At 49.8% G+C, this 15,846-nt stretch overlaps 1 protein-coding gene across 2 annotated transcripts in view; it reads right to left on the bottom strand.

Annotated features, from left to right (window-relative positions):
* The window catches only part of LARP1 (La ribonucleoprotein 1, translational regulator), a 54,800-nt gene that overhangs the window by 18,580 nt on the left and 20,374 nt on the right, over window positions 1–15,846 (bottom strand). Inside the window, exons 2-7 of one of the 2 annotated variants that reach the window (XM_036114235.2) lie at window positions 3,529–3,590; window positions 3,216–3,281; window positions 2,076–2,250; window positions 1,001–1,129; window positions 718–924; window positions 456–618 (exon numbers count right to left, since the gene is read on the bottom strand). In XM_036114235.2, coding sequence (XP_035970128.1) covers window positions 456–618; window positions 718–924; window positions 1,001–1,129; window positions 2,076–2,250; window positions 3,216–3,281; window positions 3,529–3,590 — 802 coding nt within the window. The remainder of the gene's footprint in view (window positions 1–455; window positions 619–717; window positions 925–1,000; window positions 1,130–2,075; window positions 2,251–3,215; window positions 3,282–3,528; window positions 3,591–15,846) is intronic. The other variant, XM_036114236.2, reaches the window with a different exon arrangement.

Below are 15,846 nucleotides of genomic sequence, written 5' to 3'. Positions count from 1 at the left end.
AAGTTCCTGGGTCTGTCTGCTCATCTCCGAAATGGAGATAAGTAAGACCCAGCTCATAGGAATAAGTGCAGGATGAAGTAAGACAATGCCTGTAAGCACTTAAGACTGAGCCTCGCCAACAGGGCGAACTCCGTAGGTGTTTGCCAGCATTCTTACCATGCTGCCATTACAAAGAGAAGTGCCAAAGGAGGTGGACTCTGTACATTCCCTCTCCTTTTTGTTGGTGGTAATTTCTAATTTTCTTAAGGCAAATATAGTGTTACTTTTGCAATAAATATTACCTTTATGAAAAATTAGCTCTTAAAGGATGAGCAGCAGTGATCTTTCTTAGCTCCAGCCAGGGGCAGCTGCTGCTGCTAGCACAGCACCAGAAGGACTGGCCCATCCCTACTCTGCCCAGCAGCCATCCTCTGACAGGTCCCCACCCCCTACGAAGAAGGCTCCTGTCCACTCACATCTGCCGCTTGATGTAGTCTTTGAGCAGCTCCTGGTCCACACTGTAAAGCTCAGTGCTGCTGACATTGTCAAAGTAGTAGGTGATGTTGTTCATGTACTTGGGGGTGCGAGGCCCCTCTGCACCATCAAACTTTCGGTAGCCAAACTGGTAGTCAAAATGGGCTACGGGGGAAATGGGTGCCATAAGGGAGGGGAGATCCCTGCCCACCGCCCCCGCCACACTCCCTCGGACATCCCGGAGCCCAAAGGGGCCTCACGTACTTCGAGTGCCACCCCGGCCGCGTCCCCGGCCGCGACCACGCCCCCGTCCACGGCCACGGAAGGAAGCCCGCGCCCCACCAGCCCCATCACTCTTCACACTCGATGTCTCATCCTGGTCGTGCCAGGCAGGCTCCGGTTTGGTCTCTGGTTGCCAGGCTGGGGTGGGGGGGGCCATGGGCACGGGCACGTAGGTGGCAGGCTCAGACCCTATGGGGAGAGGGGCACTGGGTCACGCTTGAGGGTGACCCCCATGCTCAGGCACTCCATAGTGGGCGGTGCATACCTTTGATCTCCCCTCGGTTGGCAGGTGTGTGTCGTGGCTCTGGTGGGCGAGCAGGGCGCGAAACCAGTTTTTCTCTGGGCACTTCAGGCTTCATGTCTATTTGCAACGGAACCCACTTGTGTTTGTTCCCTGGAGGACAGCATGGGGACATGAGGAAGGCTTGAAGGAGAGGTCCCTCCTAGCCATCACTACCCCTGTTACTCCTCTGTCTGGAGCAACAGGTCTGATGCACAATCTGATGACCTTGGGCAAATTCCTTCTCCCGCACTGGACCTCATTTTTACCTCTAAAATAAGGAAGCCATGGACCTCAGGGTGACAGACACTCCTGGCTGACTCCTAATATCAGTTTCTCCATGGTCAGAGAACCCCTTTCTGGAGCTGGACACGTGGCTGCCCAAAATCGAGACTGCATTTCCAGGCTCCCTTTAGACACGTGCCAAAATTCTGTCTACGAGAGCTATGTGAAAGTAGTCAATTCCAGGTTGAGTCCTTCAAAGGGAGCTACTCTCCCCTTTTTCCATTCCTGCTAGCTGGAATGAGAAGGAAAGAGTGAGCCACCTTGGATGAGAAGAGCCAACATACCACCACAAGATGAAAGGAAAATGAAATGAAATGGTTGCCATTCTAGGGCTGGCCTACTTAGACCCAGCTGTCAGGTGAGAGAAAGAAACGTCTATATTGTTTAAAACACTGTTACTTTGAATCTCTGTTAGAGCAGCCAACCTGTAACCCTAAACACCTTAGCCAAGGCAATGAACTCTTGTCTTCAAACAGAATCTTACATGGGACAGCAATACAGCAAGACACACTGATTATTCTGAGTCAGGGACCTCATCTGTTCTGTGCACTGCTAGAGCCCAACTGCTGAGAACAGGGCCTACCGGATGCTTGTTAAGTAACAGAAGGAACGGACAGACGGAAGGCAGAAGTGAAGGCTGCTAGCCCAGTGGCCTACGTCAGTCAACCTCCCAAGGACTTCTCAGGGCTCTGGAAACTCGTCCAGCAACCCCGAGTTCAGACACTTCACAGTTCTGCCTGCCGCTTCTCCCCGAGCCCTGCTGCAAGCCACTCACCTTTCTTCTTCTGGCCCCCTCGCTGGCAGTCCTCATCCCCATTCTTCTCCTCCCCAGATTCATCCGACTTGGTTTTCGGGCTCTCTTTACTATCGCTCCCCTCTCCTTTCTCCTGTTCCTTCATGTCCTTTTTGGGTGGCAGCTTACGGGCAGGCTGGGACTTGTGGGACTGTGGCTGCAGGGGGAAGCAGAGGAACAGGGAGGTGGGGTGAATCTGAGAGCCTCCTGGGATGGACAGGAGGGAACCCCCGCCACTAGAAAGACAGGGCAGAGGCGCTGGAGCATGCAACAAGGAGTTGGACTAGACGGAGTCTAAGGTCCCGTTTTTACGCCTAAGATGCTTCCACCGGGAAGTGTGGTCAAACACGCAGCAGGTGGGACGCACCATCTTCCTTGAGTCTAAGGGACAGAGACAACCCTCAGGACACAGGGGTGAGGCCCACGGGGGCCAGATATATTTATCCCCCCACAAGACCATACCGTCCCGGTAGTCTGTGGGATGGAAGAAATGCTAGCCCTTGGCTTGTCCACAGCAACCCTGTCTGTGAGCTGAAGGCCAGCAGCCACAGCTAGTGAGGGATCTAGGCCATGAGCCCAGAACAAAGCACCCGAAAGCGAGGAGTTCCCCTTGTGCTGGCACTGACGAGTGCTACACAAGTGTCCCTGAGACACATGGTCTAGAGGTGGGTACCTGGCCTAATGGCCACTCTCCTGCTTCACTCACTGGCAACCCAAGTACAGCTGATGGAGACCACAAGCTCCGGAATAATGTAACACACTTGACTTCCGATCCCCACTTGACCGTCAAGGGCTGGTTATGAGCCTCTCCCAAGGGCTCAGAGTTATTACCTTCAGTGGCCTCATCTGTAAAACGGGAATTACTGAAGGACCTATCTCTAAGTCACTGTGAGGGATAGGTGAAACGGTAAGTAGCACTTGGCAGTTCCTGGCATACAGCAAGGGCTCAAATGATGATGATTCTTAGCGATTTCAGTGCTGCCATCTTATACCAACCACTCCTCTTAAAAAACTGAGAAAAAACCAGGAAAGGTAAGATCCAAGGCTCTGAGAACTTAAAAGAAGCCAAATGTGTATATGTCCACAGCATTCAAACCTGCCCATTCTTCCCCAGAGACGCACCTGTACGCTCTTGTGGGCTATCTCTCCAGGTGTGGGCCAGTTGATTGCATCTCCAAAGTCACCAACCTGCAAGACACATTCTATGAGGGCCCTGGGGTGGCCTTGTCTCTGCCGTTCAGCCCCTCAATCAACATACCATTCCCGCAAGAGATCAGAAGCCACAATCAGTCTGTCCACTAGGATCATCCACACTGGAGGCCCAGACGGGGCTCCCTTGCTATTGAGAGCATACAGAACTACCTCGAAGTTCAGAAGAGGCCACACCACCTCTTTCTTCAAGAAGTCCCCTTAGGTTGCCCGCTCCACTCCTTACCTTGCTGCCTTTGCGCTGTTTAGGAACTGCTGCCCTCACCACCTTGGCTGGAGCAGAATGTTCTGTGGGAACAAGAAAGGAGAGACGGTTAGGCAAAACCCATGGAGGGGCCACCACTAGCTCCTCGCCCTCATTACCACCCCTACTCCATCAAGCAACCTGCAGATTTCCAAAGGAGGAAGACATGGTGAAGAGGGGAAGGACACATGCTCAACCACCAGTAACAACCTTACCAGCCTCTCTTGGAAGAAATCATGGAAAGTGAGATCATAGAAACAATCAGCAGCCAACACCCCGGGAACTCAACTCTGAGGCAGAAGGGCCCTCCCAGCTCTGTACCCTCCTATAAAGAGGGCCCTGAGCCCTGGAGAGGGTAAGTCCGTGGCAGACTGGGGCCATGCCAGAGCTGGCTCTATAATGAAGGCTCCCTAATCCCAGCAGATTCCATAAAGGAAGGATCTGAAAGGCCTTCTCTAGCTCTAACACTGTGGAGGTCTGTGAATAAGCAGACCTGGGGGCGCCTGGGTGGCTCAGTTGGTTAAGCGACTGCCTTCGGCTCAGGTCATGATCCTGGAGTCCCAGGATCGAGTCCCGCATCGGGCTCCCTGCTCGGCAAGGAGTCTGCTTCTCCCTCTGACCCTCCCTGCTCTCATGCTCTCTCTCTCTCATTCTCTCTTTCAAATAAATAAATAAAATCTTTAAAAAAAAAAAAAAAAAAATAAGCAGACCTGGGCTAGTGATCATGGGAAAGGCAAGATAAAAACCCTGAGCTGGCAATCAAGTCCAGGGCTCTCTTCTAAGCCTCCCATCCCCCCAGTGGGGCCAGCTCTGTCCTCAATGACCTGCAGTCAACAGAAGGGCTAGCCACTCAGGAAAGACTCTCTGCTCTCCAAGTTCCCAAAGCAAAAGTGAGACCCACTTGACTCAATGGTCCTACCTTTAGGAATTTATCCTAATCACACAAATTAGATGAGTGCTTAAGAGTTATGTAAAAAGATGTCGTCCATAACAGAAGTGCTATTTCTAACTTCAAAAAATTGAAAACCTGCATGTCCAACAGCAGAAACCTGGCTAAAGAAATTAAAGTTTAACAATTTTTAGTCATTAAAAAGATAATGCTCTCTACCAGAGATAAAAGATATGAAAAGATAAACACAATAAATGAGAAGACTTGCAATCCTATTTTTATAAAGCAAATAAAAATCATGTATATTTAGGGGCACCTGGGTGGCTCAGTAGGTTGAACATCTGATTCTTGGTTTCAACTCAGGTCATGATCTCAGAGTTGTGAGCCTCACATGCTAAGGGGGGAGTTTCCTTGAGATTCTCTATCCCTCTCCCCCCTGCCCCTCCCCCTGCTTTCTCTCTCAAATAAATATTTTTTAAAAGCCCCATGTATATGCACATATACACAAATAGGAATATCTGGAAGGCCATATAACCAAATATTATCAGGAGTAAAGTAGTATGTTAACAGTGATTTAATTCTGCTTGGAATTTTCCAGTCATTTCAACAAAGACATGGGCTTTAAAAAAAAAAAATTTTTTTTTTAAGGAAGTAACTCTAATAGGTCTGGTCCCTTCTACACCTACACTTATTTTCCAAACACACTTCTGAAGAACAAGGGTTTCTGAACCCTGCCACCCTCAGAGACCCATGGGAAAAGGTACATCCTGAGGCTCTGCTCACCCACTTCTCTCTCACTTTGCCTCCACTGTTGGCCAACCATGCCAAGACAAGAGCTGCCCTGTCCCTGAATAGAGATATCTGCCTAGCTGGCCTCAAAAGGAATTTTCTATTCCTTGAACAGACCCATGTTCTCTTAATGAGCAGAGAGAGTCCCTGACTCCTGTGAGGCCACAGCATTCTTGGTTTTCAAACCCTACCAGAGCCACTGCCCCCTCAAGATATCCCACATGCCTTCTAAAAGCTGGAGCTATGGAACCCAGCTCACAGCATCTTCCATCCTCAGTGCCAGACAGGGGAAACCCAGAAAATCTCTTACTCCCAAGAGGATGAAGCTCATAGGACCGGGGAGCTACTATGCACCTACTTCCTTGCCAATCCTGGGTGCCCCAGAGAAGTCTACCACCACCCAGGTCCCAGACGAGGCTGCTGCTTAGAACCAGGACCCGGAGGAAGCAGCTGCTGCAGGTGACTACACCGGAGTTATGGCAATAATCACTTCTCCAGGGACCCATGCTCCAGCCCCCAACAACACTCCCCGCATGCTATCAGGACAAGAGCAGGCCAAGGGCCTGCAACTTCAAGTTCATTAACAAGAAGTGGGAAAGGAGAATCAGGCTCAGAGGTGAGGTGTTCCTGAAGACTTTTCTTGAAAAGATGAGGCTAAGTTTTTCAGGTCATTGTCTGTTTCTTCTAATAAAAATAAAAATAATAAAAACTCTTAAAATTGGGAAGAGTCATATCCTGTGATCACCCTGCCTGACATTTCATTCACCAAGATCACAAAGGGACATGTAATGTACTGAAAGTTGGGTCTCCAATTAATGGGAGAGCAACCCTGCCACTAAAAGACCATACTGATTCCCTATTCCCTCACCAACCCCAAGATGACCGAGGGAATACAGCTAGTCTGGGCATACACAGGAATATTCTTCAAGTAGTTCTGTGTACAGTTTGTTGAAAAAGCCCCATGTCTAGCTAGCCTCCCTCTGCCCCCAGGACCCATAGTGCCCTGCTCTTGCTCTGCTTGCAGCTAGAGCCTCAGGCTGCCCCTACGCCAAGAAGGACAGAGTCTCCTAGAGAGACAGAAGAGTCCACTAGGGAGACAGAACTACTTCTGCCTTTCTGTAGAATTCCTAGATCTGTTAAAATCCTGTGGGGCCTAGGAGAAGCCGGGAAGGCTCAAGTGCATTGCTGTCAGGCCCTGCGGGAGACTAGAAAAAAGACTAGGCTTTCTGACTTCAATTACACATCCCTTTCTGGGTCCCTCCGCCCCCGCCATCCTCCTTCACCAGGCAACCAACCAACACACACTCTCTCTCCAGCTCCACAATATATACAGGGCTTGGCATCTGAAATGGCTCCCAATGAAAACCAATCCTTTGTGCAGGTGCCAGTCCCCACGTCCAGCATCATCCCAGCCAAAACAGGGAACAAGCCCCCTCCTCCGCCTCTGCATTCTGACACGTGTGCCAGCTGACCCACACCCAGCTCAGCAAACACTAAACTCACCACCCTGCACCTGCCCAAGGAAACAGAGAAGGTTAGAGCAGCAAAAAGGACCATGGTTCTAAGCCCCTCTGCTTGCAGATAGGGAACCGAGGCCCTAGAGGGGCCTCCCTAGGGAAGAGCCAGGGTGAGAGCCGGAAGTCCCAACTCTCTTGGTTCAAGTGCTCTTCCGGCTTGCCACAAATCCCACGTGTCCACTGGTAGGGTCAATACTCCTTCCTGGTGCCATCTTAGGGCCCTTCCCCAGTGTATCCCGGTAAACAGAGTTATTGAAGGCTGGGAGAGGTTCTCAGGTACTGAGGGAGGTAGAAGTGTGGTGAGGCAGGACCTACTTGAGGCCCACCATTCTAAGGGAGCAGGATGGCAGAGAGAGGCCCCAGGAGGACCTGCCTCCTTAATTAAGGCAAGTCTGGGGCTAACAGGTATCTGGAAAAAAAGAAAAGCCACTTTCTGTCCCATAGGACCATCTTCAGCCAGGAGTCAGTAGTGATTCTAGTTCCAGGGGGTCAAGGGGCTTCCTAAATATACACGTGCATTTGGGTATTAAATGAAGCCCACCAGAACCTCTCTATGTGTGGTTGTGGTCGTAGAGGTAGAACACCAGGAGACTATCTGCATGGCCAACTCACTATTTTCACTTCAGATTGAGTGCTGCGGACCAGGGGAGCTAACCCACCACGGCTAATGCAGGATACCAGGAAACGAGGTAGGCCAAAGGTGGGTGCTGAGGGCGGGCAGGGCAGAGCGCAGCTCCTGTGCAAAGTGGAGTGGCTGCCCACACCACACTGTCTAACCCTCTCAGATTCGCTCTCTCCGCCTCAACTGTCACCCCTGCATTCAAAGACGGTCTAGGAACGCAGACAGCCCATCGTAACGACATGCACTTTGGTATCTACTGCACATACTCTGCCCCCGGAGAACCCCTCTGAACTGGTTTCCTCATCTCTAAGACTGAAGTCCTAATTATCTCATAGCGCCGCCGTGACAGTCACATGAACAGAGCATAAGAGTGCCCAGCACACAACAAATGCGAAGTATGTCAATTCAGATTCACGCAAAAAGTTTACTATTTTTCCAAGTAATCCTCATCCTCATCATTAAAAAAGAAAAAAAAAAACCCATCAAATGATCTCTCAACATGAAAAGAATCAGAATGTGTGGAGAAAAACTCCTGGGCATCAATTGGCTCAATTCACTGATTCAGATTTGAAATGCCACCCCCCTCCCCCCGGACTCCAGCCTGCCTTTCTTCCGGACACCACCCTCTATAGACAGGCTGGGCTCCAGGGCAGGTTTCCCCAGGAAAGAGGAAAGAAAGAGGGGGAAATTCACCACAAGTCCCTGGGGAGGCTTTGGTATAAGCCCCTGCCATGCTAGAGGAAGGAAGAGCATAGGGAAGGCTTGGAGTTCTGACTTCAATTACACATCCCTTTCTGGGTCCCCTCCCCGCCATCCTCAATTTTTTACTCAGCGTGGAAGGAAGAGAGCCTGGCCTCGAGGAGTATCTCTCAGCCTACAAAGGGACCAAACCCATAAACACCTGGTATAAAGCCAGATAAAACAAACACACACATTTTCTATATTGTCTTGTTCTAGAAAGATCCTAATGCTACTGATCCTTTGCAATAAAAGCAACCTAGAGGGGCCACATCTAGGAGATCTAAAGAGCAAAGACTTGGTCAACCAGTGAGAAACTAGGGGGGTTTTAGGGGGAGAAGGCACATGTAGTCAAACTCATCAGATCGTGGTAAAAAGAACTGGTAAGAGGGAGAAGCTGGAAATGAAATTGGGGGACAAACGTGGGTAAAAGGTGAGACCAGGCTGGGCCAGATGGGAGAAAGCCTGTAGGACTGAATGGGTGGCCAGAGATTTCAGCCTCAGTGCCAGCAGAATGGGGAAGGCCTAATGTTTATTTTGGGGCTGGCACCATTTCCTGGAGATTGGCATCTGAAAAGGTTAAGTTTACCCTGACTGGAAAGAACTTCTACTTTGGGGAACAAGGGAATTTATTAGGCTACATAGGGGCTGCATTACTTGAGTTCACACTCACCTACCTGTGGACCTTTATCTGGCCATTAGATCAATCTCCTTGGGGAGCCCTCTCAGACCGCAAGTCAAGTGCCCTTGCTCCATGCTCTCTCAGCTCTGTAACCCTCACCCCCTGATTATGTGGCTCCTTGAGGGCAGGAACCAGGCTTTTTTTTTTTTTTTTTTTTAGGAACCAGGCTGTTTTGATAGCAGTAATCCCGGTGTCTAACTCAGGGCCTGGCAACACAGCTGATATTTGCTGAATGAACAGCAAGTTCACAAACCCATCTCCTTCCACGATTGCACACCAAAGAGAAGAGACTTTGCTTTCCAAGTGCTAATTCCCAAGGCTATAGCCTCAACCCTCTCACCTCTAGTCAGAGCTCTCCCCAGGCAGAGAAAGAAGTAACCTAGGCACTGCTGGCTTCCAGAGGAACCCCACGCCCAGCCCTGCCTTGACTCTGAGGCACCCAATTATCCGAAATCAGGGCTGGGTCCTAGCACTTGTATAACCTTGGGGGGCACTACCTCCCATCCTCCCTGAACCTCACCTTCCTCAACGGAACAAAAGGTAGTAACATGAGGTTTAGAGGTATGACAGGAGAGAAGGCAAGACCTCAACCACAGAGATTGCTCATCTAAGCAGAAGAGATGCTAGCCACAAGCTGTGGTCGTAATATTAGCAAGTGCATATGGTATGTAGTAAGCCCTTACTAGATGCCCTGCATTGTTGTAACACTGAGCTAGTTTCTCTAATTGGTCTCATTTTATAAATGAGGAAACCAAGGCACAGGGTGGAAAGATTATTTGCCAAAGATCACAACCAGCAAGAAGTAAAACAGAATTTGAAGCCAAGCAGTCTGACTCTAAAACCTGTGCTCTTAACCACTAGGAGGAGAGTTCAAGTTACCTCCTCATTGTGGCCAACAGGGCAGGCCCTCTGGGAGGGATGCAGGGGTATCATTCGATACACTGGAGAAAACCAAGGCCCACTGCAGGAAAACCTAAGGTCATAGAGCAGGGCAAGTAAAACTCCCATGACCGGATGCCAACAACCTGACAATTCCCCTCTCCCTACACAGAGACAGGCAAGGGAAACTGCCACCAAGCATGCAGCTGAAGTCCCTACTTCTGGCACCCCAGCAGCCCTGGTGAGGAAAGATGCACTGCTTCCGGGCCCACCTCCCAGTTCTTCCACTCCTGCCTCTGCCCCAATGCAATGAGGTTCCAGCTGACATAGATTCTGCCCCCACACTTAGCCTCCCAATATGGGGAAGGCCACCACTATCTGCATGAGCAGCCTGGGACCCGACTGCAGAAGGCAGCAAAACCATCTAAGAGGATGGTGAGGCAGGAGGAGTCTGGGTTGGGTGACATCGCCCACCTGTGCTCATCCCTCCTACGCCAGCCCAGGGGCAGAGTCTGAAAACCTGGTATATTCTCAGCTATCACACACCCTGGCGATGGGGTAGAGTCATGGAGGAGGAGTCTGGGGACCACAGGCCTCTCATCCCATCTCCATTCGCCCCAGCAGCCCTTAGGCAGAAACCTTCTACAGAGTAGAAGGAATGCTAACTTCCTCCCCCTGCTCACCAGTTCCTGCTGCTGCCATTGCCATCACTCCTCAAAGACCTCTCTCTGCCCAGCCCTCCCACCCCAACTCCACCAGACCTGAGGACGAAACACAGAAAGGGGCTGGAGGGCATCCCTGTGTGGAGGTTTGGGGGTGTCGGGAGCCTTCAGAACATCAGACCATCTTGAGGCTCCACTCAAAAGAAGCTGCTGGCCACAGTCTGTGACCCTTGATCTGGGAGGAGGGGCAGGGCCGCTGGGCTCCAGTCACATGGTGCTGCCTGGCCTGGCCCAGGCCCATCCCCAGTGGACTATCTTTAGCCTGTGGTGACCCGGGCAGCCTGGTGCCCCCCCCCCACCAGACATGGACCTTGCCCCTAAGGCTGGTGCTAGCCCCTAAAGTCCTGCCCACAAGCTAATAATCATCACAGCTGAAACACAGAAGTACCAAGTGCTAGCACCCTAACCCAGCCTTTCTGAAGAGCACATTTGGTTCTAGTTGTAAGAGTAGTAATAACAACCCCCGGTTTACTGGGTGCTAGTCTAAGTTGCTTTGTATGTGTGATTTTACTAAGCTGCCTCTAAAAGACACTAATATTCCAGTTACTCAGAAAACAAAATGGAGGAAAGGGACTTGCCTAGTATATATTCTATATGACATTACTCACAGAACTCCGCATTAATTTCAGATTTCTTCCAAGGAAGTCTTCCCTGTGAGTGCCCAATGTAAAGAGCTATCCAACTAGCAACTCTGGAGCAAATTCTAATTGACTATAACTTGGGGTCTTCAGAGCCACCCCCGGAAATGGTTGTATCTGTATCTCAACCCTACTAATCACTTACTGAGGCCATATTACATCCTTGCAAGTTGTTTTTTTGTTTGTTTTTTAAGATTTTATTCATTTACTTGACAGAGAGAGAGTGGCAGGCAGAGGGAGAGGGAGAAGCAGGCTCCCGGATGAGCAGAGAGCCCGATGTGGGGCTCAATCCCAGGAACCTGAGCCCTAACAGCTCCAGCCCTGCAGGCTGGGTATACTTGGCAAAGGGCAACTCCACAGAAGTGGAAGAGACCTTCCAGGTATCCCAGAAGCAGATCGCAAGTTGGGAGTTCTTGGGGAGGGACTATTTATCCCAATCCAGGTCAGCCAGTCAGGCCTTGCTTCCCAGAAGCAGCTGATCTGCCTCTTGAGGAGTTCAGGCCAGGGGGCCCCTTCAGTGCCACATGTGACACCCCAACTGGGAAAGAGTAGAGCCCTGGGATGCCACGGATGAGAGGGGGCTGCATCACCTGCAGACTCCCCACCAGTGCCCAGAGAATCCCTCAAGGCACTGGCAGATACCTATTACCCTACTCCACCGTCCCTTCCCCTTCAGCAAAAGCAGAGGGTGCCTAAGCTCTACCCAAACCCCACTCCATCACCAATTTACTAGGCTGCCAGGCTAAGAGGGAGTGGGAGAGGGAGAAGCAGGCTTCCTGAGAGCCCGATGTGGGGCTCGATCCCAGGACCCTGGGATCAGGACCTGAGCCGAAGGCAGAGCAGCAGTTAAAAGAATGGACTCAAGTCCACCCAAAGACCTTCTAACCACCAGTCGGCATCAAATAAGTAAGCCACAAGGCCAGGGGACATGGTCAAATCGGACCAACCTTTCATGCAGCCTGTAACTTGACAGGCATTATTAACTGGGCCACACAGGCCAAACAAGCGGGTTCATGATGGAGGCAAAAAGGGAGATCCCAGAATCAGACTGAATCTCTCATTCTGACGTTCATGATAGGTGCTAGCTCACAGATGTAACAGCTTAAATGAGGTCATCATTAAACACAGAATGCATGACAGTTATTTTTTTTATCTCTTTGAGGCAATTCTTCAATCTGTCTGGTGCCTAAAAAAAAAAAGATTGAGATGGATTATGGTTGCCAGATTAAAAAAAAAACACCTCAGGACGTATCTAATTAAATTTGAATTTCAGATCATCGGCAAGTAATTTTTCAGCATAAGTATGTCCTATGCAATATTTGGGACACCTTATACTAAAAAATTATGCACCATTTATCTGAAATTCAAATTTAATTGGGTGTCCCATATTTTTACTTGCTAAATCTGGCCACCATGGGAAAGAAGGACCACTGCCCTATGTCCCAGGACAGTGGGGTGGAGAACAAAGCCCTGGGATAGGAATCAGAAGACGGGATGCCAGTAGACGGGATGCCAGAAGACTGGTGCAGGTGCTAGACCCCTTGCTGTGCGAGCTTGGCGTGAATTCCTATCTGGGTGTCTTTAGTCCCTCCATTCAGAGGCTATGGTTGGGGTGGAGGGGATCCTGTCATATGCAGTCCTTCCAAGCCTAACATCCTTTGATTTTTATCCCCACATTCACTGATTATCCTAACTACAACTTTAGATGAAGCCAGCTTCCCAGGGAAACAGGCTACCATCAAAACCACTGCTACAAAGGACATGAGCTCTAAGATCTTATTTTTTTTAAAGATTTTATTTATTTATTTGAGAGAGACAGACAGCACAAGCAGGGGGAGTGGCAGGCAGAGGGGGAGAAGCAGGTCCCCAGTTGAGCAGGGAGCCTGGAGTGGGGCTTGATCCCAGGACCCCAAGGATCATGAATGATCCAAGCCAAAGGCAGACACTCAACTGACTGAGCCATCCAGGCGTCCTCTAAGATTTTTATACGCAGAAGAATCACCTACCCTCTGAGAAGCTTATCAAAATGTAGATTCCTAGGTCCCATGCTCTGGAGATATTTTTGCTCAGGAATGGTAGGGCCAAAGAAATCTACTAGGTAATTATTTTTTATTTTTAAGATTTTATTTATTTATTTTTGGGGAGGCACGAACAGGGGGGAGGGGGAGGGGCAGAGGGAGAAGCAAACTCCCCGCTGAGCAGGGAGCCCACTGCAGGACTCGATCCCAGGACCCTGGGATCATGACCTGAGCCCAAGGCAGACGCTTAACAGACTGAGCCACCCAGGTGCCCCCTCCCTTTTTAAAGATTTTGTTTATTTATTCTGCTAGGTAATTCTAAGGCAGGTTTTCTCTGGACATACTTAGTAGTTATTTTATTGAACCCAAAGGGTTTCAATTGTTAATTTTCATAGAGGCTACCCAGAACTACAACACCACATTTAACACTTTAAAATCAGGGCTGCACTTCTTAAACTGGTAGTGGGTACATGGGTCTCGTTTTAATATTTTATATTATTATTATTTTAAAAGATTTTATTTATTTGAGAGAGCGGGAGGGAGAGCACAAGCAGGGGTAGGGGGAGGGAGAAGCAGACTCCCTGCTGAGCAGAAAGCCCAAAGCGGGGCTCGATCCCACAACTCTGGGATCATGAGCTAGGCCAAATGCAGACACTTAACCAACTGAGCCACCCAGGTGTCCCTATTTTATATGGATTGAAATTAATATTAGATCTATACATTTATAATTAAATTTAACATAATTAGATCATTAAAATTAAAACATTGAATACTTTCAATTTTACATAGTATATTTAATTTTTCTAAAAATACTTTAAGTAATCTTTCTACACTCAATGTGGGGCTCAAACTCACAACCCTGAGATCAAGAATCACATGCTCTACTGACAGCAGAGCTGTTTTTTTTTTTTTTTTTTAAAGATTTTATTTATTTGACAGAGAGATACACAGCGAGAGGGGAACACAAGCAGGGGGAGTGGAAGAGGGAGAAGCAGGCTTCCTGCAAGCCCGATGTGGGGCTCGATCCCAGGACCCTGGGATCAGGACCTGAGCCGAAGGCAGACGCTTAATGACTGAGCCACCCAGGCGCCCCGAGCAGAGCTGTTCTCATGGGACGGGTAACCCAAGCCCCCTCCCCCTTTACCTTCCGCTCAGCTGGAGTTCCTGAGCAGAGGCCTGTATGAAAAACCCTCACCTCACAGCTGTGGAAACTGGGACCAGTGAGCTAGCAGGCTTGCATTACCACTCAGCAGGGAGGGAAGGCTTGGTTTAAATGCACATTCCTGGATTCCCTCGAGCTCCAGGAATCAGTTTGGTGAGGAAGACAGAGCTTGGGCATCTGCAGTTTTAGCAAGTTTCCTATGCAATGCTGATGCCAGTTAATGTTTGAGAACTGAGCTACCAGAGAATGAAAGTGCTGGGAAGGAACCCTGGTCTCCGACCCTGGGTCCAGAGTCTCATGTCTGCAGACAGGAATTAACTGGCTCACCAGAGCAGGAGGTAGCCTGACTTCATTGCACACACAAATAGCAGCCACAAGAGGGGTGCACAAGGAGCACAACCCCTCCATTTACCCACCAGTTCAATCTCTAGCATCAGGAACCAAGACTCATCAGGCCAAGAAGCCATGGGCTGAGAGTCCTGACACATGTGAGGTCACAAAAGATCAGTCTGGGCTGGGCTTGGGGTTCAGTTTCACAACGAGCTCCAAACTATGGAGATGAAGGCTCTCGTAGGGAGGTTTGCCTGCCTCCTCCTTTACAGCCAAACAGTCCCCACTCTCTTAGGCTAAGCCTGTTCCTTGCTCACCCAACGGCCCTGAGGTCTGGGTCCACTACACGATAATGGCCACCACTTACAAAGCATTCACCTCAAGCTCCCTGCTACAGGCTTTTGCATTATGTCTTCTGATCCTCACAGTGGTGGAACTCTATCCCAGTTTCAGAGACTAAGTGGCTAGCCAAAGGTCACAGTGAGAAGGTATCTGACCCTAAGGATATGAAATCCCAGGCTACCCTAGGCCTCTTCTGGCACTGCAGGAGACAAACAGTAGGTTCTTCAGGTCCCCAAAGGGCTCCAGATCAAGCGTGTAGGCCCAACAGGTGACTGAGGCCACCAGCACCAGAATCCACTTCTCTGAGCCTATTAGCCTGCTTACCTGCCAGGTGGGGATGCCATCACGCAGCGTAAGGGAAGAAGGGCAAAAGCACAGTCAGGAATCAAAGTACTGTTTATTGAAAGGGCCACCTGCAACCCAAAGGCCTGAGCGCTAGCCAGCACCCAGCCCAGGATGATTTTGCCTCCTCCAGCAGATCAGAAAGGAAAGGATGGAGTAAACTGCGAACACTTTATAGGACAAAGGAAAAGGAGGTGGAAAAAGCAGGGACTTTGTACAGGCCCCGCTCTGGAGCACAGAGGAAAGCTGAACAAAGCATACACTACCCACCCAGGTAAACTATCTTTCCCTACCCTTGCTGACCAGGGCTAACGAGTTTGTAAGATACTTCCTCACCCATCACTGTGTCAAAGTCTCAAATAGTCCGAGGTAGGAAGGGCAGACGTGGTTCTCCCCATATCACAGAACAAGAAGTGAGACACAGCAAGCTTCCTGACTTGTTACAAGTATTCAGCTTGTTTTTCGAGATCCTGCCCTGAGTTCCTACCATGCTACGGTGACACTTGACCATTGGTACCTGGGCTTTTGAGGGGTCCGTGTGCCAGGCACTGGGGAAGCAGTGGTGAATAAGACAGTCCCTATCCTCTGAGGGCTCACTTTATACAAGGGCTTTAATCTTCCTCCACATGT

This window comes from Halichoerus grypus, chromosome 2 (assembly GCF_964656455.1).
Source record: "Halichoerus grypus chromosome 2, mHalGry1.hap1.1, whole genome shotgun sequence".
Classification (NCBI taxonomy): domain Eukaryota; kingdom Metazoa; phylum Chordata; class Mammalia; order Carnivora; family Phocidae; genus Halichoerus; species Halichoerus grypus.
The sequence above is the reverse complement of the archived record's forward strand: the minus strand, read 5'-3'. Positions and strand labels throughout refer to the sequence as shown.